The sequence below is a fragment of the Neophocaena asiaeorientalis genome, unplaced genomic scaffold (genome assembly GCF_003031525.2).
Source record: "Neophocaena asiaeorientalis asiaeorientalis breed wild unplaced genomic scaffold, Neophocaena_asiaeorientalis_V1.1 scaffold556, whole genome shotgun sequence".
Taxonomy (NCBI): domain Eukaryota; kingdom Metazoa; phylum Chordata; class Mammalia; order Artiodactyla; family Phocoenidae; genus Neophocaena; species Neophocaena asiaeorientalis.
In genome coordinates, this window is record NW_020171832.1 from 952,623 (window position 1) to 979,437 (window position 26,815).

Below are 26,815 nucleotides of genomic sequence, written 5' to 3' on the forward strand. Positions count from 1 at the left end.
TTACCCCAGAACATCAGGCAGCTGCTGTGGGAACCACCTGAAAGGGAATGTTGAACCATACCACCATTGCAGCTCTGAGGGACACGTGCAACCCATGACTCTACTCATCTGAACAGTTGACACCTTGGTATTGTTGAGCTCACTGCTCACAGAGGCTGAAGTCAGTTGGATGTTCTTATCTACAGTGGGAACTCTTCCACCAACAATTTCATCCGTGTTCCTCTTTGGCCTCAGGAAAATAATGAGGCACTTGGCGGCAAATATACAACCCAATAAACCATAGCTGGATGCCAAGATTGCAAATATTTCCATGGCCACTTTAAACTTGCCTTTGGTGCTCAAGTAAGCAGGGACAAAAGAGATGCAGACAATAAAAAAGACCAGCATCCCAAAGGTGACGCATTTTCCTTCATAGTAATTATCCAGCAACTGGCGAGCCGCAAAGGTTGTAAGAAAGCACAGCAAGGCCAAGAAGACATCCATCCCAAATATAGAGCACAAAAATTCTATAGAACCTTCATAACATTCTAGAATAATCTTTATATTTTGAGATTCCATGTTCCTGTACACCCTTAGGGGTTCTAATACTAAGTAGGCTGTACATATGCCAATTTCGACTAGAACAGAGATTAGCACAATGATTTTCCAATAAAGAGAGTGAATGGATATAAGTTGGGTTTTGGATTTGGAAATTCTGTAGGCTAAAAACAGTGAAATAGTCTTTCCAAGAATGCAAGACAGGCAAAGTAAAAGCCCAGTGCCAGAGTGACCTGACGGGCCATACAGGACCAGATGTATGGCTTGCCAATGAAGAATATGGAAGACAGCAACGTGATGACAAGAGAAATCTGAATGAGAAAGCTCGGCTCCCGGTCATTGGCAGTCACGAGTGGAGTGTGTCTGTATATCACATACACAACTGTGACTGCCGAAACCACAAATGCCCCGAAGATGAAGAGAATGACAAGAGTGAATCCCAGGACCTCATCATAAGCAAGGAATTCCACCTCTTTCAGCACACACTAGCTCTTTTGTGCATTAGGACCAATAGTCTTCACCACATTGTTCACACTCCCTTTGACTTAATGAACAAAGAACAGAGGACTGACTGCAAAGAAATCCACTTGTCCCCTTCAGCTGCGAATAGCCCAGAGGAGCCAAAAGCCTAATGCAAGACTCACTGAAATTTTCTATAGAGAATATATAATATCTAAAAAAAAAAAAAAGCAGTGATAAAATGGTCTTTAGAGTGTGCAGCTAACATTACAGATTGAGAATTGATTTCAATTTTGGAAATTCAGTCTCCCGTCTTGGTTTCAGCTCTTCCTGCATGGGCCTTTTTCAGTAAGATGCCTTTTCTTTTTCTTCCAATTATCTAATTGAGAAGGGAGGTGTGTACCCTCATAAGCCCAAGAACAATCCACAAATATATGAGAACATTAAAGCTACTAAGGTGAAACAATTAAGAGTACTGTGACAGGGATACGGTTGATTAAAATACGAGGGTTTTCAATCTTTCATTCAGCTTCTCCTCCACCTACTGAAGAGAATTTTGTCTTTGCCGACTCAGCTTTCCTCTCCTCACCCTCCAGATGCAGATTTGAGAGAAGAGGTACAGAAAGGTTGAGAATTAGAAGAAAGGAAACAAAAACAACAACCACATTGACTAAGGTTGAAAAAACTTTGGGGGCATTTAGCTGGGCAGAGGCTCTAAAGGAGAATATTGCAACATAAGAAAAAATCTGAGATGAATTTGTGGTAGATTATGAAATGGATCTCTTCACTGTTCTATGAGAGATGCAGGTAAAGACTGGAATTCCCTTTCAATCACGTCCGACTGCTGGATTGGACTCCTCTTGTTGTTTCTGTGCAGAGACTGGGCCACATGGGGTCCAAAGAGTTGTTCAGATTACCTTGTGCTTGTTTTCCATTTGTGGAAAGCTTTACATTTTTAAAATCCTCTTTTAACTAAATTGCTCTAGAGGGCCTTTTGGCAAGAGACATACAATTTGTTATCTTGAACAGAAGGTAGAGATAAAAATAAACCTGCTGCAACATGCTCCATAGGGCTAAGCATACCAAGCCCAACTAAAATTCTGGTCAAGAACAGCAATTCAACAGGTTGTAGTGAAAAATTCATAGAGCAGTAGATATAGAATTCACTTGTCGGGCTTCCCTGGTGGCGCAGTGGTTGGGAGTCCGCCTGCCGATGCAGGGGACACGGGTTCGTGTCCTGGTCCGGGAGGATCCCACATGCCGCGGATGCGGCTGGGCCCATGAGCCATGGCCGCTGAGCCTGCGCGTCCGGAGCCTGTGCTTCGCAATGGGAGAGGCCACAACAGTGAGAGGCCCGCGTACCGCAAAAAAAAAAAAAAAAAAAAAAAAAAGAATTCACTTGTCCTACAGACTTTGAGTAATTACGGTCTTTGCCTTTAGGGATGTACTTCTAAATCTTATATTTCTAAATTAGAGATAATTCTGTAAAACATAGAACTGTAATTCACTTATTTACTACTCATTCACATTTTTCCATAACTAATATTTAATCTATTTCAGAAATTGAAATAATTCTAAACACTTTTTTTTTTGCGAACCCATGTATTCATATTTCACATATCATTTAAAAAAATTTTTCCCCTCTTAAATTCATGGATGTTGGTCTTTTTCCCAAATGTAGCAGCTTTGGAACTAAAACTGCCCTGGTCCAGGAAGATCCCACATGCCATGGAGCAACTAATCCTGTGCGCCACAACTACTGAGCCTGCGCTCTAGAGCCCGCGAGGCACAACTACTGAGCCCACATGCCACAACTACTGAAGACTGCACACCTAGAGCCCATACTCTGCAACAAGAGAAGCCACCACAATGAGAAGCCCGCGCACCACAATGAAGAGTAGCCCCGCTTGCTGCAACTAGAGAAAGACCACGCATAGCAGTGAAGACCCAAAAATAAATAAATAAATAAAAACAAATAAATTTATATTAAAAAAACGTAATGTTATAATTTTTTGCACTGCACAGAACATCCAATAGTTTGATGGATTATAATTTTTGTCATAAGTTGTTCACATCTATTTATAAAGAAGGCTCCCAAGGCCCTCTCTGCCCAAACATGTTTAATATCCTTCCATTTTAATACCAGTGAAAAAATGACCATCTCTACCTGGTTCCCGTGATGCATGCCCATCAACACACAGGATGCAGTCAGAGCAACATATTGGTTCCCCATGACGAATTCCCTTCCGGGTCCCAGGCTGACACAGGTCAGTACACACTGAATGGGGAAGCTAGCAAAGATAAATACAATGCATGTAACAAAGCCCTTTGTCTCTACCTTGCCAGGCTAAGAAAGTTTCCACCTGGATTTCTGTGGAAGTTTTGCAATATCTTGGGAAACCCAGGATAGCTGGGCAAGAATAACAAAGAGAATAATAACATGGAAAGCCTAGAGGAATTTTGCTAAAAGTCCTATAGTTGACTCTAGAAATGGGATTCTAGAAAAGTCCTGTGGTTGATTCTAGAAATTATCAAAGCTAATCCCAAACCTAACTCTTTCTAACCTTGAAGACTCAGACCAGGCTCCATGTCCATGGGGCTCTGAGGAGAGGATAATTTGTCAAGTCTGTTTCTCGTTGAGGGGGGATCCCAAGAATCATCTTGAGTGCCTGAGAAAGACTTCTTCTCAGCAAAGTCATCCCAACACAGTCTGAAGATGTGTCATACAGAATCAGTAGAAAATAACAATGAAAGGTCTATTCCATGTGGAAAATTGTATGGCAAAAAGGAAAAGTGGACAAGGCACAGCACTGGAATATTTTCTCACAAAAAGAGCTTAGAAAACCCAGTGGTAAACATAGGTCTCCCTTTACATTCTACATGGTTGTGCACATTGAAACCCACCATGAATGCAATGTTTGTAAATCGGTTTATATCTAAATGTAAACGAGGAGCTTCCTATTTAAAAAGGAGAGAAGCTGTATTTCTCCATTAAGCAGAGATTCATTTTGGAAAGTGAAAAGATTCATTTTGGAAATCAGAATTTTCCTATGTTGAGTTTCCCAAGATAAATCTGAATTAGATAATAATGGAAAATATCAGAAATCTATGAGCTCAGTTATGGTATGTAAGATTACTTAAGTATGTATTGCTAAACACAATAGACAGGCTTCTTAAAAGGGTTGTGTGCGCACACATGCGTGCGTGCGTGTGTGTGTGTGTATCACCACAGAATGACTATATTTCCTCTCTCCTGACCCAGTGTTCTGAAAAGGGCTCTCCATATAACTTTCTTTGAAAATCATCACAGTAAGCTGATGTCTTTTTGTTCTGTTTCTCAGTATCCCTTCCCTTCTCAACCCTCATGATCTAGCTTCCAGCCCACTCACCTCACTAAAATGTTTCTTGCCAAGTCTGACAGCTCTTCCTCTAGTACCGTTCTCCTTTCTCTCTCTTGGACATCTGGCACTCTTGATCAACTCCTCCTTGAGATGCAGGCTCCCTTGGCTTCCACTGGGTCCTTTTATTTCTTCTGTTGGTTCTACTTCCTCTACCTACCTCATCACTGTGGGTGTTGTTTGTTTGTTTGCTGTTTTTTTGGCTCTACTCCTTGATCCTCTGCTTTTATCTCTCAATATAAAGCAGCTCATTCATTCTCTTGTCTTCAACCAGCACCTCTACCTAAGAACATCCAAAACTTGACTGTAGCACCAACTTTTCCCACCTGACCTCTAATTCCATATCCTAAACTCCCAACATGTCCCTACTCTGAGATTTCACCATCACCTCATATTCAACATGTCCAAAACTACCCCCATTTACCCTATTCCCCCTCTCGAATTCCCTATTTCTGTCACTGACACCACCAGTCTCACCCATCATCTCCAACCATATCTTCTATTACTTGCCTACACATACCTTCACTCAGGCCCATCTGCTTACCAACCTCCAGATTCAGTTTATTATCATGAGTTAAATCATGCCTTATACCATCTACTAATCGTTGGTGCAGGACACTTCCAAGGCCAGTCCATCAGCAAATCCAGTGGATTTTACTCTTGTCCCCTTCAGTCTATTTGCAACATGGCAGATAGAATAATTCTGTAAACTCTAAGTTGGATCATGACTCTCCTCTGTCAAAACTCTTCCGTGGCTCCCCATTTCACTCAGAGTAAAAGCCAAAGTCCTTCAACAGCCCACAAGGCTCTATGTGATCTGACCCTCTCTCACCCCTCTTACCTCCTCTCCCACTACCCTCTCTCTCTCACTCTTTCCAGCCACACTGAACTCTTTCCTGTTCTTCTAAAATGCCAAAAGTGCCCCTACCTCAGGGTTTAAAAGTTGCTGTTTCCTCTGCTTGGAATGCTCTCCCCCTAGATAATGCATGGATTCACTGTCTTTTCAGTTTTCGTTCAAATGTCACCTCAGTGAGGCCTTCCCTGACCACACTATGTGAGATTACAACACTCCTGCCAGCACCCTCTATCTCAATCCCTGCTATTTTTCTCTCCCTAACATTATCATCCATTAAAATACTATATAACTTATTTATTTATCTTGTATATTGCCTGTCTCTTCCCACTGAAATGTTAGTCCCATTAGGCAGGGATTTGTTCTGTTTTGTACATTAACACATCCCCAGTTCCTAGAAGAGTGTCTAGCACATATAATATTGTGTTCAATAAATATCTGTTCAATTAATTAATGATTAGATTTTAAGTGCTGCAAGGGCAGTGGTCTTTTTGCAGTGCTTAACACAGAGGTCGACTCATAGCACATGCTTAGTGAATTTGTACTGAATTACATTTGAACCAATTTCATTATACAAATATAACCTTGGGAATACCCTAGCGGTCCAGTAGTTAGGACTCCGAACGTTCACTGAGGATGGCACGGGTTCAATCCCTGGTCAGGGAACTAAAATCCCACAAGCCGCACAGCATGGCCGGGGGGAAAAAATAAAATAAAATTTTTTTAAAAAAACAAAAATAACCCTAATTTTAATAAAGATGAGAAAAATAAAATTACTATGCTCTAATGAAACATTATTAAAATAGAAATCTACTAGTACATTTTACTACTTTTCTATCAATTTTTAGTAGAGTGAGCATTCTATGAACCTTGCTTATACAAGCAATAGCATCTTCTCTTGTTTCGTGCAGAACATTATACTGAGCACCTGCTCTATGGCTAGCACCAGGAATACAAAAGGGAAGAGTCTCAGGCCCCATTCAGGGAGAGGGCTCTGGGCCACAGAAGGTGGTTTATATGCTAGGCCTAGGGCAGCTCTGTCTTTCTGCAATGATGGAAGTGTTATATATCTGTACTGTCCACTATGGTAGCCCCTAGCCACACGCGGCGGTTGAGTACTTGGAATGTAGCTAATGTGACTAAGGAAGCAAATTTTTAATTTTAGTTAATTTTAGTTAATTTTAATTTTAAAAGCTACATGTGGCTAGGGACAACTGTATTGGACAGAGCAGCTCTAAGCCAAAGAAATAAAATGCAGAAGAACTATGGCCCCTACAGTGGCAAACACGAAGTTTTGATTTTTATCCTGCCAAAATGTATTCAAGAGCTGCTTAAGGTTGGGTTAAGAAAGGGAGGAACTAGCGTGTATGCATGTATGTATGTGTGTATGTATCTATGAGTATACATGAGTCTGTATATGTTTATTGATACCCATGGAAAACCAAGGACTAAAAAAAGAGATAAAAAGACCCCCCTGCTATCTGGCACAGCATAGGAGCTTGGAAATCTTAATTTTCTTGTATTCTTATGTCCTTTCCCAGTATGATTCAGAAGACTATTTGGGGATCTCAGATCCCAGGTCAAAAGGGCCACACAAGAAGAGGGAAGATACATGAATAAGAAACAGATGAAGAAAGACATCCTCCCCACAAAAATGTCTTGAAGAAGCAAAGGAAAACTGCTGGCTGTCCTGACACCCACTTATAGCTCTTTCTCACTCCTGCTGCTTCCTCCAGAAGATTCACATGGAAGATTAAATTGCCAATGTTCTTCTACCACCCTATCGGTTTACTGTAACACTACAGATAAACACTAAACTGGAATATCAAAAGCCCTACAGTTCTTCTCTCCTAGAACTATTATTTCATTAAGGGTAAAAAGTTCAGCAGTCTGGTAAGTGATGAGGTTTCCCCAGTGCTTCTCTAGGTGTTATCTTTACATTGTGTAACCAGGGCACCCTGTCTCTAGCTTCTCTTCTAAAATGTTCAGACCTGCAGTTCTGCAGAGCAAAGCCCACCTGTTGCTGTAGGAAGTGGAGGAATTAAAATTGTAATAATAATGAATAATAATTCAGTATTAATAACAGTAATAACAAAAATAACAGCTTTTTATCTGGAGTAAGTATTTTACAACCAAATCTTCAAATCTCATATCCACTGCTTTCCAGAACGATTTTGAAAACAATTTTTTTAAAGCATTTTGAAATTTATGAAACTCACCCTTTTCTCCTATAATTTCTCGAAAAAGGATTTTTTGAATGATATATTAAAACTTATTGACTTGTAGATAAAATACATCAAATTATATTATGAACTTGTAAATCCTACTTCGCATTCTTTGGCCCTGGGAATAAATAAGAAAAAAATAAGGAGGAAGAAATAAAGTTCCTCCAGAACTATGGTCAGAGAGGGAAGGGAAGGACTTCTGGGTTGTCCCAGGGTAATGGTAACTACTAAACTGTGAATCTTTCCACAGTCTCTGAAAAACACCATACAGATTTAAAAGAAAAAAAGAGTAAATAAAACCACACATGACCACAACTTCAGCATCATAAAGAGCCTGAAAATATTATAAATTTCAAAGTAATTATAACTAGAGAAATAGCCATTAAATTCCACCAAGGCCACCTCTATAGCTCCCTCCTCATCCCTAGGTGTATGGGAAATGATGGAACTCTGGGGAAACTGTGCAGAAAAGAGTAAGGGGGAGCAGACAAGCTAAGGTTATTGGAGAGTAGACAAAACATCCTTAGAAAGAAAATGTCAGGCTATAGGGCAAGGTCTTGAAGGTGGGACTCAAAGTGATGGTTTCACCCCTGCAGTGAGACCAGAAAGTATACAGAGGGAGAAGTGATAGAAAGGGTAAAAACTAAGAAAGGAAAATTCAGAGCTCTATAGAAACAAGAGTGAACCATAAAATCAAAAGACAAGTTAAGCCTTCCCCTTTCACACAAAAGTCATCTCTTAAATAAATTGCTCTGCACTCTACTAACAGAAGAAGGCAGTCTTGAAATAGAGACTTGTGATCCACCTAAAACCCACATCCCTGTCCACAGAAACAACTAAAGATAGAATTGTGCCTCCATATAAGTTTACTATAGGAAGAAAACAAAAAATGAAAATCAAAACATTCCAGCAGAAGAGGATGTGGAGAAAAGGGAACCCTCCTACACTGTTGGTGGGAATGTAAATTGATACAGCCACTATGGAGAACAGTATGGAGGTTCCTTAAAAAACTAAAAATAGAACTACCATATGACCCAGCAATCCCACTCCTGGGCATATTCCCAGAGAAAACCATAATTCAAAAAGACACATGCACCCCAATGTTCATTGCAGCTCTATTTGCAATAGTCAGCAAATGGAAGGAAGCAACCTAAAAGTCCATTAACAGATGAATAGATAAAAGATGTGGGGAAGATGGCGGAAGAGTAAGACACCGAGATCACCTTCCTCCCCACAGATACACCAGAAATACATTTACACGTGGAACAACTCCTACAGAACACCTACTGAACGCTGGCAGAAGACCTCAGACCTCCCAAAAGGCAAGAAACTCCCCAAGTACCTGGGTAGGGCAAAAGAAAAAAGAATAAACAGAGACAAAAGGATACGGACGGTACCTGCACCAGCGGGAGGGAGCTGTGAAGGAGGAGAGGTTTCCACACACTAGGAAGCCCCTTCGTGGGCGGAGTCTCTGGGTGGCGGAGGGGGAAAGCTTCGCAGCCGTGGGGGAGAGCGCAGCAACAGGGGTGCGGAGAGCAAAGCGGAGAGATTCCCGCACAGAAGATCGGTGGCGACCGGCACTCACCAGTCCGAGAGGCTTGTCTGCTCACCGCCGGGGCAGGCGGGGCTGGGAGTTGAGGCTCGGGCTTCGGTTGGAGCGCAGGGAGAGGACTGGGGTTGGCGGCGAGAACACAGCCTGCACGGGGTTAGTGCGCCACGGCTAGCCGGGAGGGAGTCCGGGGAAAAGTCTGGACCTGCCGAAGAGGCAAGAGACTTTTTCTTCCCTCTTTGTTTCCTGGTGCGAGAGGAGAGGGGATTAAGAACGCTACTTTAAGGAGCTCCAGAGACGGGCGCGAGCTGCGGCAAAAAGCGCGGACCCCAGAGACGGGCATGAGAAGCTAAGGCTGCTGCCGCCGTCACCAAGAAGCCTGTGTGCGAGCACAGGTCACTGCCCACACCCCCCTTCCGGGGAGCCTGTGCAGCCCGCCACTGCCAGGGTCCCAGGATCCAGGGACAACTCCCCCGGGAGAACACACAGTGCACCTCAGGCTGGTGCAACGTCAAGCCGGCCTCTGCCGCCGCAGGCTCAACCCGCACTTCGTGCCCCTCCCTCCCCCCCGCCTGAGTGAGCCGGAGGCCCCGAATCACCTGCTCCGTTAACCCCATCCTGTCTGAGCGAAGAACAGACGCCCTCCGGCCACCTACACGCAGAGGAGGAGCCAAATCCAAAGCTGAGCCCCTGGGAGCTGTGAGAACAAAGAAGAGAAAGGGAAATCTCTCCCAGCAGCCTCAGAAGCAGCAGATAAAAGCTCTAAAATCAACTTGATGTACCCTGCATCTGTGGAATATATGAATAGACAACGAATCATCCCAAATTGAGGAGGTGGACTTTGAGAACAAGATTTATGATTTCTTCCCCTTTTCCTCTTTTTGTGAGTTTGTATGTGGATGCTTCTGTGTGAGATTTTGTCGGTATAGCTTTGCTTCCACCATTTGTCCTAGGGTTCTATCCGTCCATTTTTTGTTTGTTTTGTTTTTTCTCTTATTTTTTTATTTTAATAACTATTATATTTTATCTTTATTTCATTTTATTTTATCTTCTTTCTTTTTTCTTTCCTTACCTTCTTCCCTCCTTCCTTCCTCCCTCCCTTCTTTCTTCCTTCCTTCCTTTCTTTCTTTCTTTTTCTACTAATTCATTCTTTCTACTTCTTCTCCCTTTTATTCTGAGCCGTGTGCATGAAAGGCTCTCAGTAGAGGGAGACGCAAGAGGGAAGAGATATGGGAACATATGTATATATATAACTGATTCATTTTGTTGTTAAGGAGAAACTAACACAACATTTTAAAGCAATTATACTCCAATAAAGATGTTAAAAAAAAAAGATATGGTACATATATACAATGGAATACTACTCAGCCTTAAAAAATAATAATAATAATGCATTTGCAGCAACATGGTTGGACCTAGAGATTGTCATACTGAGCAAAATAAGTCAAACAGAGAAAGGCAAATATCATATGATATCACTTATATGGGGAATCTAAAAAAGGCTACAAATTAACTTATCTACAAAACAGAGATAGAATTACAGATGTAGAAAACAAACTTATGGTTACCAGGGGGTAATGGGGGGGAGGGCTTAATTGGGAGGTTGGGATTGACATATACATACTACTATATATACAATAGATAAGTAATAAGGACCTACTGTATAGCACAGGTAACTCTACTCAATACTCTGTAATGGCCTATATGGGAAAGGAATCTAAAAGAGTGGATATATGTATATGTATAACTGATTTACTCTGCTGTACACCTGAAATTAACACAACATTGTAAAGCAACTATACTCCAATAAATTTTTTTTTAGAAAGCTTAAAATAGAGCTACCACATGATCCTGCAATCCCACTCCTGGGCATATATCCAGAGAAAACCATAATTCAAAAAGATACTTTCACCCCAGTGTTCATTGCAGAAAGAGAAAGACAAATACCATATGATATCACTTGTATGTTGAATCTGAAATACGATACAAATGAACATATCTATGAAACAGAAACAGACTCACAGATACAGAGTTCAGACTTGTGGTTGCCAAGAGGGAGGGGGGTGGGGGAGGGAAGGATTGGGAGTTTGGGATTAGCAGATGCTAACTATTGTATATAGGATGGATAAACAACAAGGTCCTACTGTGTAGCACACAGAACTATATTCAATATCCTGTGATAAACCATAATGGAAAAGAAAAGTATATATGTATATAACTGAATCACTTTGCTATACAGCAGAAATTAACACAACATTGTAAATCAACAATACTTCAATAAAATTTTAAAAAAAATATTCCAGTAAATTAAAATTCCCCTCTAAAACGTACACACACAACCATTAAGCAGAAGAATACTGTAACACTTTAAATAGATATCCTAGCACTTCAATTAAGTATTCTCAGAAAAGCACTTGTAGATGTCAAAAATATCTCGAACCAGATATTTTAAAATTTAAAACATCAATGGATATAAGACTGGAAGAAATGAAAAAAGTTCATTTATCTCAGGAAAGAAACTATTTCAAAAATTAAGATAAAAGTCACAAGGTGTTCAAAATATATATACTTGAGTAAAAAGTTAATAAGGGGCATTGAATAAAGGCAGGAAAACAATAAAGAGAATAAGGATGAGATAAAGAATAAAGCAAAAATTATCAGAAAGAAAGTGAATAAAAGGAAGAGACAAAGGAAGTCAAACATTTTGGAGTACTTGAAGAAGGAAAACAAAATCATAGAACTAATATTTAAAACTATAATCAAAAAAAGTTCCAAAAACAAAAGATCTGAACCTATATATAGAAAAGATATGTATTTTATTCGGGAAAATTAACTTGGAATAGCCAGCTCTAGGTTTCTGATATTCCATAGCACCTAAAAGAGTATAGAAATGCAATTCTCTCTATATATAAACAAAATAAGATGTCAGAGTAACTAACCTCTGATGATTCGTTGTTCCAAAATATTGTCACATTCTTAATCATCACGAGTTCAAATTTAGAGTCTGTGAATATATATTCTCCAACCTTCACAAAGGCTATCTCTCCATTATCATCTAATTGCCAATTTAGAATATCATAGTATCCAGCCACATCTCCATTATCATCAACTTCTATTCTCATTCCATTATGGGTTGTAAACTTAAGTGTCTTCAAATAACACATTAACTAGAAAAAAAGGGGGAAAAACAACAGGGAAAAAAACAATTTTTAAAAATTTGATTGCCTAGAAAACAGGGTTTATAAAGAAAATAATCTCAAAACTCCTATCTAATTCATGGGACTGAATTTTTCCCTATTCCTCTATACCTTTGCTGTCTAATACAACAGCTCCTAGCCACATATGACAATTGAAATTTGAAAAGTGGCTGGCCAAATTGCGATGGGCTATAAGGGTAAAATACACACTGGGTTGCAAAAGTTAGTTCAAAAAAATGTAAACTCTCTCCTTAATAATTTCATGTAATTATTTTTATATTAAGTTATCCTGATTATGACCAAGTGTTAAAGTATTATTTGGGGTTAAATAAAATATATTAAATTTAACTTCATCTGTTCCTTTTTATTTTTTAATTTGGCTACTATAAAAGTTTTAATTACCTGTGTGGCTTTTAAATTTCTATTAGACAGTACTGATCTATACCAAGGTAAAGTGATGCCTAATATTTCCTAATACCTACAAACCTAGGGAAGAGAAGATATTCCCTCTTAGATTTCTTCACTAATAGGTACCAGTCTACCCTACTACCATCATTCCCTTCCCTGCATGTCAGGTGCTAGAGACGGGAAGATCAAGACCCATTCCCCACCCTTCCAAAGTTCACAGTCCAGTAGAAGGGCTAGACAAATAAACAGGTACTAATGGTAAATTCAATGTACTCTGTGTTGCTGATGTGGAAAGAGTGTTGAGAGGGCATAGATGAGGGAGTGGCTAACTAACTGCCTTAGGAAAACTGAAGGAGGTTTCCCCAGGAAGTAGCCATCTGAGCTGGGTTTTAAAAAAACTTAGGCCTTCCCGCTCCCTAATCCTGACGCCAGAGCGGCGCCGGCCTCAGAGGCTGAGACGGGGAGGAGGTCACGGCGGCTGGAAGATGCTGCACTTTGGCGTAAATTGCTATCCATTAAGGATCGTTTCTCAGACTCAAGTTAGAAGGGAGAGTTCAGATAAGTGAGGCCGCCATTGCTGCTTTGAACACCTCGGAAGGGGAAAATGGATTTATCAGGAGTGAAAAAGAAGAGCTTGCTAGGAGTCAAAGAAAATAATACAAAAGTCCAGCACTGGGGCTCCTTCTCCTACCAAGCGCAAAGACGGCTCTGATGAGAAGTCCAAGAATCGCTCTAAAGATATGGGGGCCACCAAGGAGTCAAGCGAGAAGGATCGTGACAGGGATAAAACTCGAAAGAGGCGCAGCGCTTCCAGTGGTAGCAGCAGCACCAGGTCTCGGTCCAGCTCGAACTGCAGCTCGGGCTCGAGCACCAGCATGGGCTCCAGCCGCGGCTCCAGCTCATCTTCAGCATCGAGCCGCTCAGGAAGTTCCAGCACATCCCGCAGCTCCAGCTCCGGCAGCTCGCCTGGCTCTCCCAGTCCTTGTCGGGGCAGGCAGGACAACAGGCGGCGTTCCCGCTCCAAATCCAAACCACCCAAAAGAGATGAAAAGGAAAGGAAAAGGCGGAGCCCTTCGCCTAAACCCACCACAGTGCACATTGGAAGGCTCACCAGGAATGTGACCAAGGATCACATCATGGAGATATTCTCCACCTATGGGAAAATTAAAATGATTGACGTGCCTGTGGAAAGGATGCACCCGCATCTGTCTAAAGGCTACGTATATGTGTAGTTTGAGAATCCAGATGAGCCCGAGAAGGCGCTGAAGCACATGGACGGAGGACACATCGATGGCCAGGAGATCACTGCCACCGCTCTGCTGGACCCCTGGCCTCGGCCACCTCCCCCGCCCCCCGGCGATTCAGCCCTCCCAGGAGAATGCCGCCACCGCCTCCCATGTGGCGCAGGTCACCCCCACGGATGAGGAGAAGGTCGCGTTCCCCTTGGCGCAGTCCCCCCGCCGCCGCAGCCGCAGGAGCCGCTCCAGCTTCAACTCCTCCCGATACGCAGGGCCACTGAAGCTCTGCCCTGTGACTTGGACTCCCATCCAACTCACTTTTGTCACTTTTCTGGACGAAGGAGGATCGGTAGGAAAGAAATCCCTCACTCAGAGGCAAGCTTCGAAGGTGAAGGCAGTATCTGCTACATTTCCCCTGGCGGCAGAGTTCCGGCTGCAGGAGTGTTGTTGGTTTGGGGTCGTGCTTATAAAGATGCCCTCCAGTTTTCTGGCTAGAAAGCTTCCACAGTTCCTGAGAGTCAGTTTAGTGACAAAGCCAGCAGGGATGAGCAGGGGGCTCCAGGAGGTGGTACAGCCCCAGCCTGGGAGCATGTTTTCCCGTTCCACAGGTGACCTGGGGCCGATCTGGTGGCCTGTTCGTGCTCTATCCTGTTGGCCTGCAGGGTCCCACAGGAAAGGGTGTGATTTTACGCAGCTGCCGTTCCAGTTAGCCTGACCCTGCTCCTCCGCTTGAGTCCTCTTCTGACCTCTAGGGCCTAATACCCCAAATGGTTCTTTTCACACGTACTCATGTGCGTGCACACACACATCTCCCTTTCTCTCTGAAACTCGTAAGTGGAGAGCCAGCTCTGTCGGGTCACCACAGAAGCACCCCACCCCCACGTTGTATTGGTATTCATGCTGGTCCTGCAAATTACCTTGGCAATGTGTACATTGCTTTTTTGGCTTTTATTGTACAGTCAGTACTATACATTTTCTGTTTTGAGTTTTGTAACTTTGCGGCATTTTAGATAATATTGTGTTTGTACTTTGTTGTGTAGAGAAAAGAATTGTGTTGATAAACCTAGGATTAGAGTGCAGCTCAGAAAAAGAAAAAAAATGGTAGCAAGTTGCCTGACAAATACTGGAATCAAAGAGATTCTAAGCCACGGGAATAATATGTGAGACAAGGGTGTGCCAAAGAGGCCATTGCTAAGAGTACAAGAGTGGATGGAGCTGATTGTACACCTACAGAATAACTTCATAGACATAAATAGGAACCCCCTAACAAAATAATACCTCTAGTACTCTTGCTTTACCTAGTCAACCTTAGCTGGGGTAAGAGCATACGTTCTTTAGTATGAAGGTAACCAGTCTGCACTGAGATATATCCTGTGCCCTTGGTCTTTGTCAGCACCACATGCTAGACTTATGTCTCCCAACCAGAGGGCCCAGTCCAATCCCTAACCCTCCACAAACCAGAGAAACAACATAGCAGAAAGAGCCTGAATTATGGTGTATGATGATTTGGAGTCATATTTTGGCTCTGTCAAATGACATAACCTTAGGCAAGTCATATATCCTAACTAAGCATTAGTTTCCCAGTCTGTAAAAGAAGGGAAATCATCCCTGCCCTACCTCTGTCGTAGAGATTAAGGTAATATAGCTAGAAGCTTTTAGTAAGTCAGTATACAAAGGTAAGTATTATAATAATCACCATCTACCAGTAGGGCTACTCCAGGTCGCTTGCCCTTTTATCTCTCCCTCTTTTACTGTATGCTATTCTCAGTCAACATGAAATCTACATCAGAGTTCACAACAGGGTGACTTTTACTGCCAAGTCCACTGGGGAGAGGCATATTTTTCTTTCTCAGTCTTCAGAAGACTCAAGCAAGGAAATTTTCAAAGGCTGCAACCTTACAGCCTTTCCATAATTCCATCTGTTTATCACCATTGGATGGTAGGACAGTTCCCTACCACGAGGCATGAAAAAGAATTTAGAAATGTCCAAATAAACCACAGGAGTAAAACGGTTTTACATATATATATATATGTTCTGACCAAGTCTGCTAATGAGATAAGCTGAGAAAAATGATTATGGAGTGTATTATCATTTTGGTTTTAAATAAATCACAATTTTTTACTTTTTGATGCATTTATGAAGCATCCTTAAATGTGCCTATTAACTCTCTCTACTGTGAGGTCTTACTTTTCAGTTTTTACTTACATCATTCCGGGAGTGTGTCAAAGAGCATGAATTCTCCCTTGGACTACACCACCACCATTCACCCTAACACTATGTGGTCCCTTGACCCTCTCTAAAAACTCTTTTCTCTGCAATCCTAACACATATTTGTTGCTTTTTGAGCAAATTTAAATTGCAATATTGAAATCTTCAAATAACAAATTAGAGATTGTTGTTTACCATATAAAAAGATCCTTTTTGTTAAAAAAGTACTCAGAGGATTTCTTTTAAAATGAAAGAACTCACCTGTAGCATAACTTAATTTCTCATTTTGAATTTACTACAGTTTCCCTAGTACCGATGAACAACTTAGTACTCAGATCTTGCTTTCTAAATTCCATTCTCCAGTAAATGGAAATAGGACTCTGGGGAAATGGTTACTTCAAGACTGGGGCAGAGAAATACAACACAATACAATACAAATTGTCCAACCTGGAGAATTTTGAGCAACAAAATGCGTAATGATAGCTACGAATTATTATACTCATAGAACAGTATATCCATGAGTCCATGTGATGCAAATAAATTAGTGAGGGAAAAGTATAATTCCATTTAATAAATGTAGAAGGAATGAGGGAAATAGAAAAAAAATCACCATTTTAAAAATAACACAGTAATAGTTGTTTCAGGCAATAATCATCATCAAAGGATGCTAAACTTTGTGGATCAAAGCATTACGTAAAACAATATTTTCAGAGCTTCAAAATATTGCCTCACAATGTAATTATTAATTACAAAGGGAAACATAGTAACTTTATAATGGAAAAACATGGTGACATCACTGTCACTAAGTAATCAAAGTTAATGTCACCATTAATGAGACATAGTGACATCATGTACCTCCTGATGAGACATAGAAAAGGATACATATCACCTTTACAGTATTATAGCCATAAATGCATAACCTAAATGTAATCATGAGGAAAAAGATTAGACAAACATAAATTGAAAAACATAAATAGCTGTCCAGTACTTATGAAAAGTATCACGTTCATTAAAAAAAAAAAAAGGAAAGAATGAAGAACTGCCACAGATTGGTGGAGGCTAAAGAGATACAAAACTAAGTGCATCGTGGGATCAATTTGAAAATAAAAATAAAAGTGAAGATGCAGTGGTTCCAGCCACTGTGGACCCTGTTGGGACAAGCAATTTGGTGTTGCTGGAAAATAAAGTGGTGAGGGTCATGGAAAGAGCAATGGAGTCAGAGATGCTGATGGCATAGATCGTAGAGGGCTGACAGTGTCAGACCAGGGATGCTCACGCTTTATCCTTTATAGGAGAGGGGAGGTACTGAAGGATGTAAGCAGAGGAGCCCTCTGATTAGGTGTGCATCTTGGTGAGACCATTAGGGTTTCTGTGTCCCAACATGAATTGCTGGGAAGTCAGACCTGAGACAGGAGATGTGAGAGCCAATCTCCAAGGTGGTCCTAACAATCTTCACCTCCTGGCCTTCACACCCTAGCATGGCCCCTCTGACACTGCACAAAGACTACATCTTCCAGTTTCCCTTGCAGCTACATGTGACCATATAACTAGATACCGGCTAATGGGATGTAAAGAGAATTGTACGTAATTTCCAGGAAATGTCCTTAAATGGAGCCATATACGCATCTTTGTCCTTTCTCCTTCCTGCTGGTTAGAGTGTGGACATGATGGTTGAAGCCCAAGTAGCCATATGGAATTATGAGGTGAACGCACAGATTCAGAGTGATGAAATGACAAGGTAGAAGGAACCTCAATCCTTAAGCCACTCTTTCAGTCCCAGAATGCTAACCTCCAAACTTCATTTATGTGAAGGAAAAAAACCTATCTTGTTTAAAGCACTGTATGGGGGGGCGGTTTCTATCATTCACAGCAAACCTAATAATAACTCTGTTAACAAATGGAAACTCTAAAATGCCCATTTAGGTAACATAAGCAAGCCATTCTTTTAGGGGGCACGTGATAAAATCATGTCTATGAAGTACAAAAGCAGATCAATGGTTTTAATTGTATGAATGCTTTTTATGTCAAACTATATCATGAAGTAAAACAAACCACAACTTACCTGCCAAGGCTCAAAATCAGTATATATGCACAGGTGTTTCCTGGAATATATGGCCAGTGTCCTTCCTCACATCTACTTAGACGATCCAGGGCATATGCCATAGAATACACAACTTGGTTGACATTGTGTGTAATTTTTAGCTGAGACACATCCAGATAGGTATTTTTAAGATCTTCCAACTTCTCCTTTCCAGTATAGAATTTATCAGACATGGCGTGTAATCTGTCCTCTTTACCAGTCATATTCACTCCATGGTCAGTGTTGTATGGAACACTACTATTGGGCCAAGTACAGTTAAAAGCAGTTTGCCAAAATTCAATGGTCAGTACATCATTTGGATCCTTGCCAGGATTTACATCATAAAGAAGTTCTTTTAATCCCAGTATATCAGCTCTTGGTATTGAAAATCCAATACTTCCACCAAAATACGAGAAATATTCAGGCTTTGCAATGAGAGCGAAGGCGATCCAGGCTTCACTCGCTATCTATGTTCTGTCAGTTATGTTATGGTAAACCATTTCCAGCATGAAAGGACTTAGGTCAATATCAGATGCATAGAGCACAATGACTCTGGCATTGGAGTTCGTTATAGCATCGATAGCTTTTTGCATTTTCTCATTAGAATGGACTTTGGGAATGGTCTCGGAGAATGCACCTCAGAGGGTGACACTCTCCATTTTTTCCTTAAAAATCTTTACTCCGTATTTTCCATAATCATCATCAGCTGCTATGGTGCCTATCCAGACCCAACCAAAATGTTGGATAAGTTGTACCATGGCCTCCGACTGGATCTTATCACTGGCTACTGTGTGAAGATAAGATGGAAATTTGTCACTAAGAAGTGAGGAGGTAGAGGCATAACCCACCTGCAACTGAAAATATTCATGCAGTTATTAGAAAGCAATAGCCAAACCTCAAATTACACAACCTTTGAGTATCTGTATTGGAGAAGGAGGGAACTTAACAGTTCTCCCTTTATTCTCACACCCTTCCAGAGACAAAAGGACTTCTACTCCTCTCCCTGCTCCGTGGGTGGTGGGGACTGTTAGGGGGAGCACTTTGGGCCTCCCTATCCACCCTTTTCCCACCTCACCCCACCCCAAGGTAGCTGGAGGAGCTAATTATTAAGGTGATGACATTCAATGCACCACTTTTCATGCTCAGGGTCACATACTCGGAAAGGGAGGTGACCAGTTCTTTCATCTATGTTTTCTTGAGACTAGGTGTGTGATTCAAGCCATCCAGGCTCTTTCTCTGATCTAACTCGTCATCCATACAGATGATGGAGTAAGCAGACTCACAATCTATTTGTCAGGCCCAGTTCCTCTTTTTCTTTTCTTTTCTTTTTTCTTTTCTTTTCTTTTCTTTTCTTTCTCTCTCTCTCTCCCTCCCTCCCTCATCTCTCTCTCTCTCTCTCTCTCTCTCTCTCCATCACCACTGCTTTCTCTCTTTTTCTCCTCTTGTCTTTCCTTGTTTCTCTCTGCCGGGCCTTCTGGGCATTTAAGTCCTAAGACTTAGACTGAGAAAGACGGTAGGAAACTCCACTTCCACCTCAGGTTTAAGTCTTATTCTCCAACAGAGTTACTAGAGGTCATCATTTTATAGGCACTTGCTAGATAAACGAAGAGGTATTTTTCTCATCTTGCCAGTGGTCCTTGTGCGTATTTTCTATCAGTGAGAACTTAAAAATGAAAGTAGAATGGCCAGTAATGTGAATTTCTGACAATCTTACATACATTTCTGCTGTACCTTACTCTCAGCCTCAGCGACTCTGCAGTTGAGAAGATATGTCACATTCTCTCCTATACCATCCCATTGCCATCCCATGTTATTACTGCATCACTTCCAATAAGACCTCCTATATTATAATTACATAGCTCCATGATTGCCAATTCTTTCATAAGTGACAGATTATTCCTATTTTTCTCTTTATCCTTTGTCCTATCCTTACTCCACTGGCTAAAGTTTACATTCTTCTTTGGAACCTCCCAAGCACCAACATCATGGAAGCCACATGTAGGAAAGAATCTCATTTACGAAGCAGAAACACCTGATTTCTAATTCCAGCTACATAATCAGTGTAAGATTGTGGATACTAAAACCTGCTGAAATCAGTTTCCCCATGAGTGAAATCAGGGTTATGACATCTACATTTTAAGGTTGCTCAGCATATTAAATGAGACAACACACGTGAAAGTGTCTGTTGTATGTAAGATTTCTTTTACCCTCTTTGCAGATTTACTACAAGACTTAAATGAGAAGATCTATCTAGAGGTTTCTAGCAGGTGCCTGGATCACAGTCGGTATTTGGTGGAAAGCAGAGCTCACAGCAGCAGCAGTTTGTCTAAGCTGCATGAAGCCCACATTGAAGGTGTCGGCTGTGTCACCTGACCCCTCCTCTTGGTTCTGTTCCTCAGTATTACCCTGTTCCACCTACATTTGTATTTGCAGCTTTATAAAGACACACTTTGTAAATGCCACTTTTTAACAATCATTTTAACTTCTCGCATTACTTCAGTAACACAAATAAGCTTAATCATCCTTCACATTAATAAGTCCTGACGATATTTTTGTGAACCACCTCTGGAAATAAATATAGAGCTTTACTTATATTTTCTTTTCTTTTCTTTTTCTTTTAACATACTTATTGGAGTATAATTGCTTTACAGTGGTGTGTTAGTTTCTGCTGTATAACAAAGTGAATCAGCTATACATATACATATATCCCCATATCCTCTCCCTCTTGCATCTCTCTCCCACCCTCCCTATCCCACCCCTCTAGGTGGTCACAAAGCACCGAGCTGACCTCCCTGTGCCATGCGGCTGCTTCCCACTAGCTATCTATTTTACGTTTGGTAGTGTATATATGTCCATGCCACTCTCTCACTTCATTCCAGCTTACCCTTCCCCCTCCCCGTGTCCTCATCCATTCTTCCTAATGTCATCTGTTCTTAGGTTGAAATGTGTCACTGTCCCTGAATTTAAAATAATCTGTAAATTAGCATCCCAGCTCATTTCAGTATGTTAGCGTATGAACAAAAAGGGTCATGATTAATAAGTATTAATACAGGCCAGAAACAAAATGAGTTCCTTATACCATCTATCAATCAATCAACAAGTATTTCTCAATCACCTACTCTGTACTTCACCCAGTGTTTTCGAGTGTATTGCCTACTGAGATGTCAACATACAAATCACTAGGTCACAATCTCAAGCTCAAAACTAAGGCAGGATCCTAAGGGATGTAGAACAGTCTGAAATCACTAGTCACACTTGCTGAGGCCAGACTGAACAGAGTAATTAGGGGCGTCAGCATTACCACCATCCTGTTTGTCTGTGTAGCTCATCCCAGCCTCACCTGAGCACCTAACGTACTCTTTGCAGCAATTTTCACATACCTTGTGTTTCTTTATAAGTTAGTACCCAGGACAATATTCTGAAATACCTGAGGTAGGTAATACAACCCTAGAATTCTTGAAGCAGCAACTGATAAGGATGATCCACCTGCTCCAACAATTCCTGCCAGCACTGCCCCGGTGCTGCTTCTAAAACTGGGCTTGTTTTCTTCCTGCCCTGTGAGGAATACCAATGCCGCTTCCATGGATTTGGAGATGGTGAAACAGGTATCAAAGATCTGATAGCCCAAAATGATGTTGGGCAAAATATTCTTCCTTTCTGTGGAGGCGAAAGCAGCTTTTAGCTGGGATTGGTGATGAGAGCATTTTGCCAAAACGTCAGGGGGCACCTGCCTTGTGTGAGCATGTTAATATTTCCTAAAAAGATACTGCAATTTAAAGGGTTCAAGTATGAATCATATTCATTATTGATTGGTTTGGGCTGGGAAGCATCTTTTTGGACAGCTGATTATCTCTTTTCACAAAAATATTCTTATATTCGCAGTTCTCTCCACCACGCAGAACACGCAATAATTCCTCAATACATTTTTCCCCATTCATTGGAAGTCCCCGGTACCCTATGAGTCTCCTTTCCCTCTTCCTTACCTTCCTATAGGTTTCTCCTGGTTTCTTCTATATGTTAATTATAATAATAAAAGTTTTGTAAATACATGAAAATACTTATGACAGGACTATATAAAAGCAGTACATAATATTTATATATACGATATATGTTATGACTCCAATAGATAATTTTTCCTGCCATGATTTGATTGTTAGTGTTGAGATTTTTCAATTAAGAAACATCTCTTTCCTATCACTCTTACATTTAACCATGAATGAGATGCCTCCTCCTTTCCATTCCCTAGGCACAAAAAGGAAAAGTACTTCCCTTTAGTCCATCAGCACATTTTTTTTCAATTTCTTTTCCATTAAAAATAAATATTCTATTTCCAACCCTCTTTCTTTCTTCCCAGTTTTAACCAAACTTTAACCTATTTGAAAGCAAGGACCTCAAGGATGTTTTCTCTTAATGTCCTCTGTAGCTCTAGTATCTAACTACCTATCTTCTACTCAATAATTTTTTTTTTTTTTTTCGGTACGCGAGCTCTCACTGTTGTGGCCTCTCCCGCTACGAAGCACAGGCTCCGGACACGCAGGCTCAGTGGCCATGGCTCACGGGCCCAGCCGCTCCGCGGCATGTGGGATCTTCCCGGACCAGGGCACAAACCCGTGTCCCCTGCATCGGCAGGCGGACTCTCAACCACTGCGCCACCAGGTAAGCCCTCAATAAATATTTTTGAATTAAATATCTAATAGCACATAGCCCTGTTGGCAGATTAGATTTTTCCTCCATGTCTCTTTAACTGGGTTTTTTAGTTTAGTTTAGCTTTGCCTTTTATTCAAGACGTAGTTACTGAGTTGCACTGGTGCGAGACATTATAAATGCAACAGTGAAAAAGATAGGCACTGCAGTGTCTAGGCAAAGAAACAGAAAAATAGTCATGCACAAAACGATAAACACAGCGATAGGGGTAGACATAGGGACCAGCAGTTAAAGGGGTGGGGAACCTTGTCCTGGGGGACTTAACAGCCAAGCTAAGTCTTGAAGGGTAACATAAAAACAGGGGACGAATGCTGCAAGTACAGGGCACGGTATGTGTGAAGGCATGACAACAAAAGAACCTAACATTCTAGGAATGGGAAGATCAGGACACTTGGAGAACAGGGTAGGAATAGGTATGGCATGGGAAGAGGAGACTGGAGAATCAGGAGTCTGAACATGAAGGGCTTTATCGTCCTAAGACAACTGGCCTCTAAATTTACACGGATGGCCATACAAATTGGCATACACATTTTTGAAATAAATATAGCAATATCTTTTTTAAGGTGAGAGAGTAATACATTTCAAGAGCTAGAAAATGTTCACCTGCTTTGAATCAATAATTACACCCCAGAGAATTTATCTGAAGGTACTGTTCTTCCCAAAATAAAAAACTAGGTACGTTCCAAACTGTTCATTTTAGAATTATTTATAATATTGAAAAATTGGAAAGAATTTACATGCTCATTATGGTACATTGACTTGATAGGAACATTTTCCATCATTAAAAAACTATAATTAGAGAAATTACACTGCAGCATGCATATAATATTAGGTAAAACAGTCTGTTTGCAACGTTGTTTCTATACTATAATTAAAATTACACATAAGTTATGTGAACACTTGGATAACTATCAACAGGTAAAAATTTTAAATGGGTACAGGATAATTACTGAAAGGGTGGGATTTGGGATGATTTTTCTTTCATTTGTTGATTTCCATTATGATACTCACAGTACCATTATACAATGCATACCTTTTGTTCCGCAGAAAATTTCTCTAAATCCTAACTTTGTTTAGATCAACCAAAACAAGAATTAAAATATTCCCTTCTTCCCTCCATTTCACTGTCTTCTCTGCTCCGAACAACATTTTCAAAATAAAAGTCTTCCTCTTCTGTTCACTTTGGCTGATGGCCAACCAAAACTAGTATCCCGTTAAAATTGTGGGTTTCAGAATGAGACTTCTCCAAACTCCAACTTGCATATCTAGATCAGTTATAGGTAAACGTTAATGACGTCAAAATGAAATTGTTATCCGATTACGCCCAGCTCCTGAGTACCACCTATCCAGGCCTCCCATGAGGGCTCTCCCATTGGGAGGGAGGCTAGGAGAACATTGGAATTGGGTACAGATAGATAGAAACTGTTGATGGTTATTGGTGAAAAGTCATTATATAGCTCTAATTTTGAAGAAGATATATCTAAAAATGTAAATATGGAATGTTACTAATATCCAATAGATATGTGTAGGATGGATTTAAGTGCTGGGAAAGTTTTAGGCTTGTATGGCGTGAAGATGAGCAATTTGGGTTTCAGTCAACAAGCCGGGAGACAAGCAGAATCCCCGCAATGATGCCTTACATTACTGATCCACATTCAGGACAAGGAACTGGCTTTTTAGATGCCCTGGATCATGTGAAACAAGTTTCATACAAAACATGAAGAATCAGAATGTCATCAGACTTCTCAGCAGCAACACTGGCAGTCAGAAGATGCCAAAGTAACCTTTTCAAGGATCCTCAGGATTTGAGTGAAAGTCAAGATGGAGTAAGCACACACCACCCGCTCTCTCCCACTGATTACAATTAAGATCCCTGGACTGAACATATAAAGCAACTATCAGACTACTCTGAAAATTAAATAAGAACAGAGGACTAGAGATGGAAATCAAAATATCCCTGGGGACTTCCCTGGTGGCGCAGTGGTTAAGAATCTGCCTGCTAATGCAGGGGACATGGGTTCGAGCCCTGGTCCAGGAAGATTCCACGTGCTGTGGAGCAACTAAGCCCGTGTGCCACAACTACTGAGCCCACTTGCCACAACTACTGAAGCCCGCGTGCCTAGAGCCCGCGCTCCACAACGAAGAGTAGCTCCCACTCGCTGCAACTAGAGAAAGCCTATGCGGAGCAACGAAGACCCAACGCAGCCCAAAATAAATTATTTTTTTTAAAAAACCCAAAATATCCCTGATACAGTGAATTATTTTTTAAATGGGACATACTTACTTCTCACCACTGTGTCAATCACAGTGGATATATCAAACTATTTTTTAATGAGAGGGTGGATTTTTACTAAAAATATGTATATTGGCCTTTCTATTTTACCTTGCTAGGAAGATAACCTTCAGAAGCTCCAATGAAGGGTGAAGAACAAGTTAAGTGATTCCACTGATGAAATATGAGTGTACTATACTGTGACAAACTCTGGTTTTCATTTCATGTTATTAAAGATTGAATCAGTGAAAACTTCTCTGATAAATAATGAATTGACTCTAAATAATGTAGCCATGAGCAAAAGTGCTTCTTTCCCACTTCCCTTTGCTTTACTGTGAGAATGGAAAAGAATTAGAAGGTCCAGGAAAGAGTTAAGTACAGACTGACTACAATCCTTTCCTTTTGCCAACAGTTTGTCCACCCCTTTAGTGCTATTTCAAATATGTAGCATGAAATATGACCAAAGGGAAGGAGTTATGATCAGTAAAGATTTAGTTGTATAAGAAGTTGCCAAAATTTTTACAGCATGCGTTTGTAATTATAATTACCACGCAGCATCATGGAAGTGATTAAGATATGATGTAAAATGCCCAATATAAAACTGTGTCCATGCTATTGCCACATTATGAAAAAATTACAGTTGCATTTATATAAAGGGCTGAGAAAGAATATATGGAAATGAAAGGAAAGAGCTGCTTTGTTATGGTAGTAAGAATAGTGTGGACAGTAATTTTCCTTTAATTTCTGGCATTCTTTTCATATCAAAAGTGTGTGTGTGTTTCACACCCAGAAATATAACCCATGTTTGCTTTTCTTACAATGGATTCCTTGCAAATTCAGATTATCAGTCATGGATCCCACTTCTTGACATGACAATTTTGGGGATGAGGGGAGTAGGGTAGAAGCCTTCCAACTGGAGGAATCTTGCTATGAACACTAGCTCATAAATAAATCAGCATTCCAGCACTGTTTATTTTCACCTGGGGAGACTTTAGTCTAATGACAAGTCAAAGTAAAGCTGCAACACTGCACAACTCTACATCATGCTTCTCAAACCTTAATGTGTACATGAATCATCAGGAGGTCCTGTCAGAATGCAGATTCTGACTCAGCAGATGTGGGATGCAGTCTGAGATTCCACATTTCTAACAAGCTCTTAGGTGATGCTGATGCTGGTGGTCCACAGACCACCCTCTGAGGAGCAATGTTCTATATCATATAAAACCTGGCTTTTTTCTTTCTTGTTTCTAAGCAATCCTAGAATGTCTACCTCAGAGAAATTGAGGCACAGAAACAGCAAGTACCTATCCTGAGTCAAATAAATAGTGTCAAAGTCAGGGCTGGCATCATGGCTCCAGTTCCAGACTCTGATTCCCACACCCACCACTCATTTACCCTCACCTCCTACAACTGATGTAAAAAGAAAAAAAAAAGAATGGCTTACCCTTCACATTTTGCTGATACTGGCTCCAAAATAGACTCATTTGCTGTGGTGGTCCTGGAATGAATAGGAAACGGTCCTCCAATAACAAGTGAAGGGTTTCTGGCACCTACATACCCATTCAAATCAAAGTAGCCCAGCAGCTGACAGGTCTGTTCTTCTTCCTCTTCTTTGCCTTCAATGCCCAATTCAGCCCATAAAAAGGTAAGCAGTCCTAGAACCAAGCATTTCTTTCTGCTAGCCAT

At 40.9% G+C, this 26,815-nt stretch overlaps 1 protein-coding gene and 1 pseudogene across 1 annotated transcript; one reads left to right on the top strand and one right to left on the bottom strand.

Moving 5' to 3' along the window:
* Positions 1–26,815, bottom strand: LOC112397069 (vomeronasal type-2 receptor 1-like). Its single transcript, XM_024741163.1, is given in 10 exon segments — positions 1–749; positions 752–1,040; positions 1,042–1,082; positions 3,164–3,287; positions 11,961–12,188; positions 18,136–18,155; positions 18,158–19,001; positions 21,581–21,835; positions 22,949–23,009; positions 26,574–26,815. Coding segments are annotated over 10 exon segments (2,853 nt in total).
* Positions 13,231–14,145, top strand: LOC112397139 (RNA-binding protein with serine-rich domain 1 pseudogene; annotated as a pseudogene).